This window comes from Ammospiza nelsoni, chromosome 3 (genome assembly GCF_027579445.1).
Source record: "Ammospiza nelsoni isolate bAmmNel1 chromosome 3, bAmmNel1.pri, whole genome shotgun sequence".
Taxonomy (NCBI): Eukaryota; Metazoa; Chordata; class Aves; order Passeriformes; family Passerellidae; genus Ammospiza; species Ammospiza nelsoni.
Genome location: NC_080635.1, coordinates 97,291,005 through 97,306,497, shown reverse-complemented (window position 1 = coordinate 97,306,497; position 15,493 = coordinate 97,291,005). Strand labels below are relative to the sequence as shown.

General features: G+C 41.1%; 1 protein-coding gene across 1 annotated transcript in view; it reads right to left on the bottom strand.

Moving 5' to 3' along the window:
* Positions 1–15,493, bottom strand: part of COL9A1 (collagen type IX alpha 1 chain) — a 62,089-nt gene that overhangs the window by 33,610 nt on the left and 12,986 nt on the right. The window contains exons 6-15 of the mRNA XM_059468854.1: positions 14,000–14,077; positions 13,230–13,250; positions 12,162–12,236; positions 11,563–11,598; positions 11,391–11,453; positions 9,422–9,475; positions 8,158–8,193; positions 3,319–3,342; positions 2,950–3,003; positions 1,341–1,394 (exon numbers count right to left, since the gene is read on the bottom strand). Coding sequence (XP_059324837.1) covers positions 1,341–1,394; positions 2,950–3,003; positions 3,319–3,342; positions 8,158–8,193; positions 9,422–9,475; positions 11,391–11,453; positions 11,563–11,598; positions 12,162–12,236; positions 13,230–13,250; positions 14,000–14,077 — 495 coding nt within the window. The remainder of the gene's footprint in view (positions 1–1,340; positions 1,395–2,949; positions 3,004–3,318; positions 3,343–8,157; positions 8,194–9,421; positions 9,476–11,390; positions 11,454–11,562; positions 11,599–12,161; positions 12,237–13,229; positions 13,251–13,999; positions 14,078–15,493) is intronic.

Sequence of the window (15,493 nt, the reverse complement as noted above, 5' to 3'; positions counted from 1 at the left end):
TTTAAACCACATCAAATATACCTTCAGTTAAATATAGAACAAATATATCCAAACCCCATTAGTTTCCTAGAGAAACCAAGGCAATTTCTACAATAAGAATAACTTTGTGCCATTCACCAAAAGATTCAGGTCTTTACAGAGAAAATTATTTTTACAGGGAAAACAATTTTCCCAAAAGTATTGGTAGATGACAGTTGCAATAAACTAGATGTCAGTGTACAATGAGGTTGACTCAGTGGGGGGAAGGCCTTTTCTCATATTAAATCAAATACTTGATGGAAGCTAACAGGAGGTTTATGAGGCACAACAGGGAGAAAGATTATTTCACAGCAGCTGCTGGATTCTCTGAAGCACTGTGGGAGCGAGCACACTGTTTCAGAGAAAAGCACAGGAGAGTTTAAGGAATAAGCTCCTAAAGAATGGTCTTGTATGCACAAGGATTTTTGAAAAGCCAAGAGTATTTGGGTGGCAATGTTATCAACTGGAGTGGGACTGTGGCACTCCAGAAACCTAAACCAGACAAAACTTAAAGGACTAGAAGCACTATACACCACTGACTACTCTTCTCCAATTTACCATTCACGTTTTTTGAAATGCTGCCTTCAATTCTCTGGCAACTGGCATTAAAACAAGAAACATAGCATAAATAAAGCATATGTATTTAGGATCTGTCCCAAAAGTGGGGAGAGAAGGTTCCCAGCAGAGGAAGACATCAGCACAACACCTTTCCCAGTGGTTTGCATTTCCCAGCCCCCAGACTGAGATGTGTCTGCCAAACTCTCAATTTTATTTCCCTGGGCAGGTAAATTGCCACAAGATAGAGGCATAACACACATCCCTCCTCCCCAGAGGTTAAAAACAGATAGCTGTTCCTCTGGAGAGGCAAAGCACCGCTATAAAGCTTTCTTTTATTCCCTGCAAGCAGATCTGATTGCAAGAAAGACATTAGAACTCAACCCACCTGCAAGCGTGTATTTCTGTCTCATGAGCCAAATATTTTTTTCTTCTCCTAACAGAGAAAAGCCTGCCTCTGCTGAGGTAATACCAGTGAGGCCCAACAAAGACTACATTTACAGTATTATGATTCACAGGGGAATTTAAAACCCGTGAATTTGCAGTTTACAGAAATAGGAAGGCATCCTGACAGAAGCTACAAAATTTGCATTTCAAACTGCCTTTTTTTTACAATAAAAAGTGGAAACTTGCTTTCTAAGTAGAAGATCAAAATCTTTCTGATATCCTAAAATCAGTATTAAGCTGTAGAACTTGGGGAGAAGATTTGTTCAAGCAGCAACAACACAAAATTCAGATGTAAGCACATATTAATCATATTCACTTACAGGAGGACCTGGAGGTCCTGGTAGTCCTGGTGGCCCTCTTTTTCCTGGATCTCCCTTAAAAAGGGTAAAATATTTTAGTTGATTGACAGTAATAATAACAAACAGCAGTCACAAAATCAGAGCGCACAACAACAGTGAGAAATTAGGTAGCTACAGAAGGACAGACTGGGTAGGCAGTTAAAACATCAGCTCAACACAAATCCCAGAACAGAATGGAAAAACTATTTTTTCCAGTAGAACGGCAGCCATGTTGGGAAACAGGAGTCACAAGAAAAGTAAAACATTTTCACCTGCTTTAGAAAACTGAAACATCTGACCACAGGACTATCTATGCACTCCTCCTCTATAACTGCTATTAAGTTATAAATAAAAAGAATTGTAGTAACTGGCAAAAGGAGAGAGAGGAGAAAATCCACTTTTTCAGAGCACAAGAGGAATTAACCAAGTTAGAATTTTTTCCCGTTTGTGAAATTTTGATGCTGAGTGCTCTTATAAGTAAAGCGAATGTGGAACCTCTGCAAATTATTTTTTGAAGGTTTTTAATTAAAATAGATCTAATAATTGGGCAGAGAACATATTTTAACTTAATATTGTCATTTCAATATTAATTTTACATTTCACTAAGTCATAAATGCAATAAACAAGATTAATATAGAAAAGGTATTAAATCTCAAAACATGAGAACTATGGAGCCATTCCTTTCCATGCAATGCATAATTATATCATGGGATTCATCATTACAATGTATTATGGAGGCTTGGGATATAAAAGGATTCAGATGCTGACTGCATTAATGGAGAATAGGCTCACATGCAGCTTTTGAAAAGGCATCACAGGTGCAATTTCTGATTCAGGCAGTCTCTGAACTACCACTGACTGACAGAATGTGTGACAGTATGACAGAAAAATGCCATTTTATAAATAGCCTGTCCACTTCCCTTGGTATCCATTCTTGCCCTTCCTACAGACAAGACAGTGAGCTAGATGAATCATCTTCTGAAGCAAATTTGCAGTTTTTAATATTCTTTTTTAAATTCATTTATATAATTGCATTTAAAAGTAGGTTTTATTAAATAAAATTGTAATACTATTTCAGATTTCAAGTAGAAAAGTACCAATTGGTTCCAGCTTCCATTTCAGTTAAGTGTGGTGTCAAAACAGGAGTCTGGTGAAACTGAGTGCACAGTTCAGCAGTAAGGTCAATAGATGGAGCCACACTTAGAGAGAGACAGAGAAGAAACACTGAACTGCCATGTGCACTGGTGCGCAAATGAAAATCAGTAGTCTGAGTAGTTAAGGTTTACATTTCCTGTACTTCTGTCAGGTTTGCTTTTTTATTTCAGCTTTCCTTGAATAAGAGAATTAGAGTATGGGACACTCTGAAATATTTAATTCTAATCTGACAGGTGGCCCTGACTTTGTGCTACATGTTGTTCTTATTTCTGATGAGCTTCAAACATAATCCTTCTTCTACCATTGATCACTGCAGAGAAAAACAAATTGGAAATGCTGTAATAGCCCAAATATTATTTAGATGGCCCATTTTTTCTTTAAGTACCTTCTATTAATGGAATAAACCTGCATTTTCAGCAAACACAGCAGTACTTACAGGTGGACCAGCAAGACCTACTTCCCCGGGAAGTCCTGCTGCACCAGCTGGACCCTGCAACAACCAAGGTAAATATTATTTCTATACCATATAACACCAATGTAACAAACATCCAAGGACTGGGAACATGGAATTCTCACAAACAACAAACCATCCCTTCAGACATCAATATTCTTGCCCCATATACCACAGACCTACACAACACTTCAGGGGTAGCGGAAGAAAACATACATAATAGCCATAGAACATCAGGATTAAACCCATCTCTTTTTTCACTGAATTACTTTTAATTGCAGTCTAATAGCTTTATTAAATATTCAAACAGATTCATTGAACAGTATATTTATGAATTGTAAAACTGATACTTACAGGTGGCCCAAGAAGCCCCTTGCCCTGTGAAATATGGAAAAAAGAGATCAGAAATATGGGGAGGATTCCAAACTTAGTAAAGCTCTTTTCCAAGAACAGAGTCTTTCAGATTAAAAAAGGTGTAAAAAAGCCCCTGTTTGTTTCTGCAAAATTGTTTTGAAAACTTGTTTAACTACTGTTAATAATCAATTTTATTATTAGGTAGTCGGTATCAGCAGAGAATATTAAATTACTGATTAACTTGCCTTGCAGTACCATTACACATATTTATAAACATATATACATCCACAAGGGAATGAAGACATTAAAGGCTTTGTGTTTAGCTAATTATAAGGTACCACGATAAATATATCTATGCTATAATAATTTCCTTCTAAAGGTACATCTGAATTTATAATAAAAGTGAACTTTTTTCCCCACATGCTTCCCTGAGGCCTAAATCCATTGAATTTATGGGTTTTGGTTATGAGAAAGAACACCAAACTTCTCCTGTTTATATTTTCCATCAGTGTTGTTCTGAATCATTTTAACGAGAAATGCCCAAGATATAATTGTGTTTTTGCCTATTTGGATGATATACTCCCTCTAAGAAAACAGATCCCTTGGTCTTGCATTACTAAAGCAAATGGAAAATTTTATGGAGAACAGTGTTGGTGATATATATGAAACACTAAAATGCAAAATCCCAAATATACTTAAATATTCAGGAGATTTGATGTAGTAAGGCAACTGGGCTGAATGTCAATCCAGAGTTGTATTTGTAATCCTGTTTAGAAAAGTCAGTATAACACGGAGAAAATTTCAAACATTCATCAGAATCATTCTATTTTAACCATTTAATACACAGCAGAAAATAAGCTTGCATAACCTACATAATGCCTTGCTACAATTCATCACATATATATCTATATTTGACTGTACAAATCAAACTTTCACTGCATCAAATATTCAGTATTATAATATCCCCTGTCTCTGAAAGAAGGAAACCACCTGCTTGCAGGTCTCATTGGAGTAGCCCTTGCTAACACACCCCCTATCAAAGGCAGGGAAGGTCAATGACACCAGAAGAAGCAGCTACAGCTACTGTGACCAGCCCGCACAGGGGCCCAGGAGAAGGCTCTCCCCTCCTCTGACCACTCCACTGCATCTCCTCACCTTCCTAGCAAAATGCAGGGACTCTGGCCAGCAACCCAGAGTCTGCGATCCCCGGTCTCAGAGGCACCTAGCCTGTAATCTGGTAAGAACCTCTGCTATCCACCACAAAGAGCCCAGTGTTTGCAAGTGTATCCTGTGCTGGACACTGTGTTTTAATAGACCTTAAAATATTTTCAAATTCTCTGTCACTAAATACACACAGTCCTCCCCATATGCCACATCAAATATCAGCTCATAGAAAAGTAGGAGGGAACTAAAAGAGAGAATGGACTGAAGAGTGCAATAGATGCACTTAATGTAGCAGCCCCAGCTCCATCTACCAGGACAGGTCAGAGACACCAGCATATTTAAATTACTTGAATAAAAAAGTTACTTGAATTAATCACAAGAATTCTAAGAACTTTTTAACCTTGTCATTTAAAAGATTATCCACCAAAGAGATGAGACAAAGAGAATAAATTAAAACAAAATTATGAAGCAGGAAAAAATGTAAAAAATGGGGATGATAACTGAAGATTGACAGGGTACATTCTGGGGAAGAAGAGGTGACAGAAGCAGAGAAGCAAATGCTGTATATAAAACTTTATGTCCTTAATATTCATTCTTGAAGATACCCAGAAGTCCTAACTTGGCTGATAAATATCACTAGAGGAGCATGAAAAACAGTGATAATAATTTAAAACTAATTAGCCTTGTACCCAAGGATTCTGATTTTCTGTTTGTACTGAGCATTTTAACAACTTAGTTTTTGTGAAAAATGAAGTCTTTGCATAACTATCTAGGGACTACTCCACTTGCAAAAAGCCACTGACAGTATTCAAAGCAGTGCATAATTACACCAAAGCACTCCATTAATCATGTAGGCGGTATGCAGATTCATAATTGTGCTCACTATGTTTCTGGTAAATGAGGTTTCATGGATCAAACCAAAGAAGTGCAAAGGTTAAACAGCCCCATTACTTCACATTGGCAGAAAGAGCTTCTCCAAAAGTCTCTGAATCTGAAAATTAGAACCATTGCACTCTGGCACTACCATTTCTACTTGGGTTTGTTGGGGTTTTTTTTCTGTTTTGTTTTTACAGTAGGTGGGTTCTGTTGGGATTCTACAGTGGGGTCTTTTGTTTGTTTAGGTAACAGGGTTGTGGGGATTGTTGTTGTTGCTGGTTTGTTTTTTTTTGTTTTCGTGGATTTTGTTAGTAGGTACAATCTCACTAAAGGTCAGATGACCAGTACTGGTCATTTTGAGAATCTTCCAGTAGCATACAGCCATTCACCAGAAGGAAAACTGCATTTATACAGGCTTCCCTAGGAGATTTATTTTGAGTATTAATCTCTCTATATGGACTCAGCATGTATGGGTTAACATCAATGAAGCTACAAAATCAATCACTAGGCTTCTTCCTAACATGTGAGGTCTAAGGATAAATCTTAATAAGTACGAGGGAAATTACATGAGTTGACTAAGCATATCCATCTTTTCTCTTTTTAAAATAAATTGGAATTCTCCTTTCCTCATTATAAATATTCCTGTGGATTCACCTGAAAATACAAGCTTCAGTTGCTTATTAAGCAGAAGCAGAACAACTCCAAAGGCATTCCCTACTGAGGTTCACTGAAGCGTTATCACTTTAGGATTGAAAGTCTCAGGGCAAACAAAATCACTCAGCTTTGAACAATGTTCCAAAATCTTATCAGATTTATTGCTTTTACAGTTTCAAAACATGGTGACAAAAGTCCTGCTGCTCTGAAAAGAATCAGCATTCTACCTTGACAAGTTGGACCGGTTTCCTGCCTTCCCAAATTAACATCTCTACCTCCGAATTGAGATTAACCCTCTTTGTACATGTTTTATGCATTCACTTATTCTGGAGGGTTTTAAATTACTTATTCTTGCATTATTCTGCAAATGGTGAGCTAAAACCATGTATGTTTCCCCCAGCTTAGTTTTTCTTTTGGTTGACAGGCTAAAATGCCACAGTACTTTAACCAAGTATTTCAGTAAATCAGTTTTATTTTCCCATTTTTTCCTATCATAGAAGCACAGAATGGCTTGGTTTGGAAGGGAGATTAAAGATCACCTAGCTGATATTGCCATGAGCAGGGACACCTTCCATTAGACCAGGGTGCTCAGAGCCCCATACAGCTTGGCCTTAACACTTCCAAGGATGGGCAACCAAATCTTCTCTGGGCAACCTGTTCCAGCACCTCACGACCCCCACAGCAAAGAATTTCTTCCTAATATCTAATCTAAATCTACTCTCTTTCAGCTTGAAGCCATTCCCCCTTGTCTTGCCACCACATGCCCTTGTAAAATGTTCCTCTCCAGCTCTCTGGTAGGGTCCCTTCAGGTACTGGAAGGCTGCAATTAGGTCAGCCTCAAACCATGTCTTTTCCAGGCTGAACAATCACAATTTTCTCAGCCTTTCCTCATAGGACAGGTGGTCCATCCCTCTGATCATTTTTTCCCATGTGATCTGAGCAAACACACCTGACAGAGTTTAACTACCTCTTCTTTTCAGCTAGATTGTATCTAGTAATATACATTGCCTACAACCCAGAAATTACTTCCCCATCTAGTTGGCATAAAAAAAACGAACAAAACAAAACAAAAAACCCTCTCTAACAGAAAAATCTAGGGGTTTCAGTCTACCTAGAACCTACCTCAGTTCTGCCGTTTTCTGTGACTAAATTCAGCTCATATATTGAGCCTGCAGACCAGCCAGCCATTATATTAACTATTTACCAAATTTTCAGGTAAGAATGAGCATTCATGAAAAATAAAGTGTCCACAAAGTGATTCATCTTGAGTTTGAACAGGTCTATAATGTCACATCTTCAAGAAAAACTTTATAATTTTCTCTCTGGCCAACTATCAAAATAATTGTTAAATATAAATCTAATGAAAGTTAATAGGAAAAGGTCAAAAATACAAATACACAAGGAGTGTTATACTAGAATACCATACGTCTTCTATTTAATTGAAATAATTTCTCCAAATTAAATCTAATTTTTAATTAACTTTTAATTATATGCTGTCTTATTATAATTTACTCTAGCCATGTTATTATTTACTCATCTTCCTTGAGGTTTTTCCTAAGCTAAATTCCTACATGCCAACCATCATTCACTTTTTCTACCAGCAAAATTCCTAAAACTTACAATTATTTTCAGCCCCTAAAAATGGATATCAGATCCATCTGCATGCTAACTGGAACAGTACTCTTTTCATGTCCTTTCTCATATTTTGGCCTGTTTTCATACAGAACTGCAAAACAGTACAAGGAGTCTCACAGAATTTACACTTCAGTGATGCCATTTAAACACATGGCAAGAAGTTGAAAACAGGAATAGCTGCAGACTCCCTTATGCAAATGAAATTTGGGCTCTCTGGTCTCCATAGCATTTTCACAAAGAGATGGAAAAGAATGGTAAAACTTGGGAATACATCGCACATGCTCCTTTCTTTTCTACAGCATTCAAACCAAATATAACCTTTCAGTAATATTTGCACACTTAGATATAAAGACAAAACTGTTTCTTAAAGTACTGCTTTTGTAACTTCTGAGATTTTTGAAACCTCAGAAATAGTTTTGGGCTTTTCTTCACTACATTTAATGGTAAGAAGCCTTCATAATAATACTTAAGATGCAAATATCCTCTTTGAACACTAAATGCATTACTTACTGGAAGTCCACGAGCACCTGGCAGTCCTGGCTCCCCCTTTAAAAGAACAAAAAAGAGTTTTTAAGAGGCATTAGCATCAAGTTTTTTAAGCAATATACAGGAAAATGTTCTCTCGCCTTTTGAAGGGTATCATTTAGTGGACATAGTCTGCAAGTATTATTAATTTCATTAATGCTATGCTGGTTTCAGTAAGACTTGCTAGAAAGGAAAGACTCTCTCAGTATTAAAAAGAAACAGCCTCTGGCCTTTTATTCCCCCACCCCCCAAAACTCAAGCATTCTTCCTACTCTGACTTCTGATTTATATTTCATTTGTTTAACTGATGATGAAGTCAGGTTTCACTTTGCTGGTTCCCACTGCACATTACAATGGCACAATTGTAATACAAGATGGAAAGGGCCTCAACTTTACTGAAGATGCTCAACCTTAATGTCAACAACGTAATGCCAGCCAGCATTCCTTACTGCTGGCTGTGGCAATGGAACCTCCTTTGTGCTGTGTGGAAAGGGCCCAGTACATATGTATTCTATAGCTATGTTAGGATTGTAAGAAAGGTTGCAGCACCTTATCAGTCACATAGAAACAAACAAATATGCTGCTTTAAATAAAAATCCATCATTATATGTGGGAACTCAGCACACCAGTCCTGATGTGCAGAGTCACCGAGACAACCCTTGGGGGGGCTCGGAGGTCCTGGAATGTTGCCAGAAGTGTTTGGTGGTTGGATTTTGATCCTGCACAGGACATAACAGCTGTATGAGGATGGGAGGATCACACGGGGATAAATGGTGAAGAGATAGATTAATTATAGTGTGAAACACAGGTTTTGGAATTTCGGTACAGGGGGGTTTTTAGGGGACAAGATGGAGGAATTAGGGCGTGTCCTGTCCTTCTTCTTCTTCTTCTTGTCATCCATCTTCAGTGGTGGTGGTGGCACTTTGGGATTGGTTCTTACTGAATGTGCACTTGTCAATAAGGGTGAAAGGTATTGGGGGGAAAAGGTAAATATCTTATACATAGTTTTTAGTATAAAGATAAGTGACCGCCCCGAGGGCAGTCAGTGCACTCGTGGCTGACTTGCTGTGCTGACCTCTGTCGGGCCGAGAGAAAATATTGTAGATAAGAATTAATAAACAACACTGAAGACCGAAAAACCTGAAGACTCCTTTCGTCCTTTGGAGCGTGGGCTGCCCCAAGGCCATCCCGAGCCTTTCCAGGCCATTGGAACAGCCGAGGACAATTATATGCATAATTTTGTTCCTACCTTCTGTCCTTTTGGTCCTGGGGCTCCACGTGAGCCATCGGGTCCTGTGAATCCCTTTGGAAGTAAGTTATCTAATGTTAATTCAAGGGTTATATGTTTTTCTTAATCACAACAAAAAACATTATACAACATAGAAAAATGAGGCTATTAAATGAAATTAGTAACTGCAGGAGCCTTGCAATCCAAATATTTATTTACATGTACGGATAGAACTGCACAAGTTTAAAGTGCTAGCTTCTAGTGACAAACATCAGTGCCTGTGATATGTATCTTCAAGAATCACTCAGTTAAATCACAGTTAAATAAAGCATGTGATCTCACATGATCTTGTTTCCTCCTAATGGGAGATTGATGAATTTATTTCACAGCTAAGGTTAAAAGCAAAAACTTTCAATGTTGTGTGTTTCAAATAAAAGTTTCATTGACAACAACAACACAAAACAAAACCCCAGAAAGCCACCAGGCTGAATTTAAATTTACCCTTTGAATTTGTCTATCTGGCTAAAATTAAAAACTAACTATGATACCATAACCAGGAATTCATTTAGAGTTCTTATTTTTCCTTTTGTTTCCAATTTTGTAGTCAGTTTATATGGCTTAGAAATTTCCTGACATCCAGGAGAGCTTTTCTTGTATATTTATCTATTACTTTTATTTTTTTGGTACACTTCCACTTTTTTGGTACACTTCCAGCAATTCAGTGTTCACACAATTCTTCCAACAATTTGATTTTGAAAGCTTACATGATCATTACAAGCAACTAATGTACAGTACCTTTTTACAATCTATTAAACCTGACACTGAAATAATTTTTTAAATAAATGAGATTTTAAAAGTCAAAACTGCCTCACCAATTAAACACAGAAGGCATTATAAATCATAAACACCAATTAAAGTTTGAATAGACAGTGGAAGTACAGTCAGGTCTCTTTTTTCTTCAAGTGAAAAAAAGGTTCAATATTTCAAAAGACTGTACTCTGGTATTAAATTTTCACTCATCCACTAATATGAGGGAATATACAAGCGTGAACAGATAGCAAAAGCTGAGCTGAGTTTAGTGCATTCTGTTTCATGTGATTGTGTTTGCATTAATTTTGGCAAGGAAAATAAAACTATGCCTTAAGTGAAAATTGTAAGAGGCAATGCCTTTTAAAAGATGTGCTTATAGGGTTTTGACATGTACAAATGGGTTGTGGGCCTGTATTTTTTCAAGAAGATGTGAAGTGGCATGAGATTTCACTCACAAAGCCCATTTCCTCTTACAGATATGAAATTTGAACAGTTTAGTTAAACACTCTTCCAGCTCTATGTCCACTAATTCTCTTCCCAAAGCAAATGAAATATTAACATTTAACAGCACTGCAACCTTAAATAGATACTAGGCTTTTTCATTTATATAATTTGCAATACCCTCTCACACGCTGGTTTATGGTATATAATCTTTATTTATGGTATTTTAAATTTTTAAAGTTTTAAAAGTTTTTGTAAATTAAACATAAACTTGCCTCCCTCCTGGCATAACATCTAAGTTCTAATGCAAAAATCTTGCTTCATAACAAGAAGTGCTTTTTAACAGTTCTCTCAAGAGAGAGAAATATGAAGCTTCCAAAAAATGTTTGAAGGCATTTTTATAGCCACAAATTTATTCAAGGCATTTTTATAGCCACAAATTTATTCAAGACCTAATAGGCCATCAACACTAGATGACGTTGAAACTTTTCTCTATTATTTTCCACAGGATGGGAAGATGCAGCAGCAGACTTTCCTCATGCCCTTGCTGCTCTGCCCTTTGATCAGAGGTGGCTTCCAGAGGCCACAGCACTATCAACTGATCCCTGAGATCACTGCCCAGTGCCCTTTCCAGGGCAGGTGGCAGCACCGACAGCCCCCGTGCTTTATTTACTTTTTTTCTTGAAGAAAACAAACAAACAAACAAACACGGAAATTCTAGAAAATCAAATGTACTCACATCAGCTCCCGGCTCTCCTGGCAACCCAGGGGATCCTGGTTTGCCTGCATCCCCATCTGGACCCTTCAGGATTTAAATGGACAGTTTAACATGTTTCATAGAGAGAAGTAGAAACAAAACTCAGAATTTCTTCTCTAGCAGAAGCAAAGGAAAAGCAGCTGCAATCTCTTACCGGTGGACCAGGGGGGCCCTTTGGGCCTCTCTCTCCCTACCAAGATATGAAAAGGAAGGTATTAGTCAGAACTGCAATAACCTTTTACAGTCTTTCATGAAAATCACTGATTTACAGATTACCAGAAAAAATCCTGAACTGACTCTTATTGTAGAAAATAAATATTAAATCTATATCATTTCTATTACAGACTAACAGAAATCATCAGAGAAACTTCTGACAGGAATCAAGGAAACATATGTAGTAGCTCCTATCAGGAATAATGCCACAAATCCTTATCAGAATTTCATATAAGTGGGCATCAATACGTAATCTCTTTTGAGATTAGATTTATAAAACACTTTCACCCCATTAATGGCAGATAATCCCAGCATATGATGCTGATTACACAAAATAAATAATCCTGAGTTTTCTATACCAAAGATAATCTGAAAATCTGCTTCCTCCACTCACTCCAGCCCACTACAGAGCATGAGACCCATCAATTTTTCTTGTATCTGCAGCCAGATTCAAACTCCTGAAGATCAAAGGCTGACAGAAAACGCAGAGCCAGCTCAGAGCATTTCCTGTTTCCTAGGCAGGGCATGGGAAACACTTACATCAATGCCATCAATACCGGGAACTCCTGGTGGCCCTGGTGGACCTGGGGGGCCTGGTGGACCTGGGGGGCCTCTCTGACAAGGAGTAAAAGAAAGGAGCAATTAGAGCCTGGCAAGCCATGGAGCCGTTCTGGGGGAACACAGCTAGAGGCTATGGGTTAGTCAGGAGGTCACAGCTGTGACAAGGACCTGCATCCTCACCCCATGTATATCACTGGCCCTGTATCCTACTTTGACTATCACTATCAGGACTGGCAACACTGCCCTCACCAAAGGAATGGGGAAGGTGTTAAACCCCCCTCCCTGGGCCCAGCCACTCTCCTGTGCCCACAACGCTGCCAGGGCCAGGTGGGGTCCACTCCCCACAAAGCAGGATCTGAATGTCCCCTGGCAATGACAGCATGGCAGAAATAAAAGTGATCTTTGCGGATCGAACACCAAAATGCACTACACTAATTACTTTCTTTCAACACAAAGGAGACAGTTTTCCTGAGAGCTCATACTAGCAAGGGAAGTTTAAATCACCCGTGCTTCACTGACAGCCTCAGCGGTTTCCCCTGGTTCCTCGGGATTACATTAACATCTACAGAGGCGCTTTCTCAAAGCGCCGGGCTCCCTGGGGGAGGCAGCAGGCGCCGCCAGCCTCTGGAAACTCAGGGAAAGGCAGTTCCACATCTGCGTGCCTATAATGGGGGGCTCTGTTCTCCCTGCAGTCAGCTCTGCCCGCGGCCCCACGACGGGGCTCTGTGAGCAGGAAGCTGCTCCGGGCCCTGAGCCTGGACCCTTGGTCCCCACAGCGCTGCTGCTCTGGACACTTTTCCTCCACATACCAGAGTTCCCAGAAATATTCCGTCCAGCGGCAGTGGCATGTGGAGCTCAGCCCCGCCGGTGCCACCTGCCCTGTGCTCGCCAGGTAGGGCACAGGCGGTGTCACTGCCCTGCCTCGGCCGTGTCATCCGCAGCTGCTGGGGGGACCCTGCACGAACACCCTCCGGGGGTCGGCAAGGATGCCTTCGGTCCCTCCCTCTGCACCGGCACCCCGAGCTCCGTCCGCTCCCTCGCACTTACCTCGATTCCCGTCTGGGTTACCTGCGAGGGAGGAAAAATAAAAAACAACAAAGCAGAGTCAAAGTCAGAACAAACTTACTTGAGCCAGGCCGAGGCAAAGCGCCTGCAGGAAGAGCCCCAGGGGCAGCAGGCGCCGGGCCATGGATGGAGGGAGCAGCCTGCGGCTGCCGGGGCGGGCGGGCAAGGTGAGCGCGGCCGGAGCCCCTCCCGGCTGCGGCCCGGCCCGGGGCAGGGTGGCGGGGATTGGAGGAGGGCTGGCGGCCGGGCAGGCGAGCACGGAGCGCCAGCAGCTCCTTAACCCTTTGCCCTGCGGCTGCCGGGTCGGACACGGACCCCGCGGTGCCCCTGGGCCTTCCGCCGCCAGGCCCCGGTGCGGCGGCGGAGCCGGGGGCGGCCGCGACAGCCCCTGAGGGCAGGGCAGGCACAGCGCCCGCAGGGAGCAGGCGAGCAACTCGCCAGAGGAGAGGCAGAAACAGAGTCACTGAAGGGTTAAAATGAGGCAGTGGCTGCTGCTGCTGCTCTGGGGCGTTGGATTGCTAAAAGCACCGAACACCGGGCAGGTATGGTAAAAAAGAGCATCGGTGGCCAGGAGGGGGGAGAGATAATGAGACTCCCGTGGGCTGCAGCGGCGGGCAGGGCGGGACAGGACAGCACAGGACCGGGCAGGACAGCACAGCACGGCACAGCACAGGGCAGGACAGCACAGCCCAGCACGGCACAGCACAGCGCAGGAGAGGACAGCACGGCACGGCACGGCACAGGTGTCTCACCCGAGCGGGCAGCTCGCCGCAGCCTTCGCGCTGGGGGCGCAGGGGGTCGCAGTGGATCACCATCCACTGGATCTCGAACTGGCAAAGGAGAAAAGATCATGTTTATTCGGGTCAGGGGTCACGCTGACCGAGCGTCTAAGAGGTGGAATACTGGCACACCAGGCAGAGGATTAAACGCTAGGTATTTCATGTCAATAGCTACAGGTGGAGCAGGGCTTTGCCCTGCATTCCCCCATCCCTAACTGTGGAGGTATGTTAAAGAAGGGGCATAAACCGGCCGAGATGCTGCCACTCCTGAAATCCTCTTTATCACATCTCTACTGTTCTGTTTGTTTGCAGCCATCACGGTTTCCAGAGTGCTGAGACTGGAACACAACAGAAGGAATACCCTTGTTTCTTTTACCTGTTAACTGACACCATCATTTGTGAGCCAATTCTTTCCCTCCTTTATCCACTTCTCATTTTTAAACCATCATAATAATAGCCAATTGAGTGCCATAATACACATATAAAAGAACTAATACTAATTTAATACTACAAGGCAGCCATACAATAGCAACAACCCAAACAGGAGTAAGTTGTAAACAGTATCCTCACACTAAATCCAAAATACAGCTCTGTACCACCTATGAAAAGAAGAGAGCTAACTCTGTCTGCCTTGAGGCTGTGTAAAACAAATGTTGATAGGAAACATCTCTAACTTTAAAAAAATTTTAAAATAAAACTCTTATGGTGGCAACATAGTAAAATATGTGACTGGCTTCCCATTGATTAAGGAGAGGTGAGAGAAGGGCAAATATGTTCCAGCATTGCTGTCAAGACATCTTTTCCCTTGCCAGTATTTCACAATGATCTTGTTGATTAAGTTAAGATGATTTAAAGGATGCCATTATTTTGAAGATGTCTCATGTAGGTATTATGCTGTTATCAATATACAGTGTTATTAAGGAGTAAGTGCAGTCATAAAGTTTTCAGAAATGAATCTCAGATAATTTAGGGGTAATCATAAAGCAAAGATATTAAAATGTAACCTTTTAAACCCAAAGATGGTGTGCTAGTTTTGCCTGAGGTAGAGCTTATTTTCCCCACAGTAACTGGTATGGAGCTGTGTTTTGGATTTGTGTTGGGAGCAGAGTTGATAGCACAGGGGTGATTTTGTTATTGCTGAGCAGTGCTTGGATGGAGTCAAGGCCTTTTCTGCCCCTGACCCCACCCCATCAGTGAGGAAGCTGGGGGTGCACAAGGACTTGGGAGAGGACACAGCCAGGATAGCTGATCCCACTGACTAAAGGGATATCCCAGACCCCAACAACATTCTCAGAATATAAAGTTGGGAGAAGAAGGAAAGGGCAGGGGGAGTTTGAAGTGATGCTCTTGGTCTTCCCAAGTCACTGCTACATGTGATGGAGTCCTGCTTTCCTGGAGATGGCTGAACATCCGCCTACCATTGGGAAGTGGTGAATTAATTCCTTGTTTTGCTTTGCCTATGTGCAT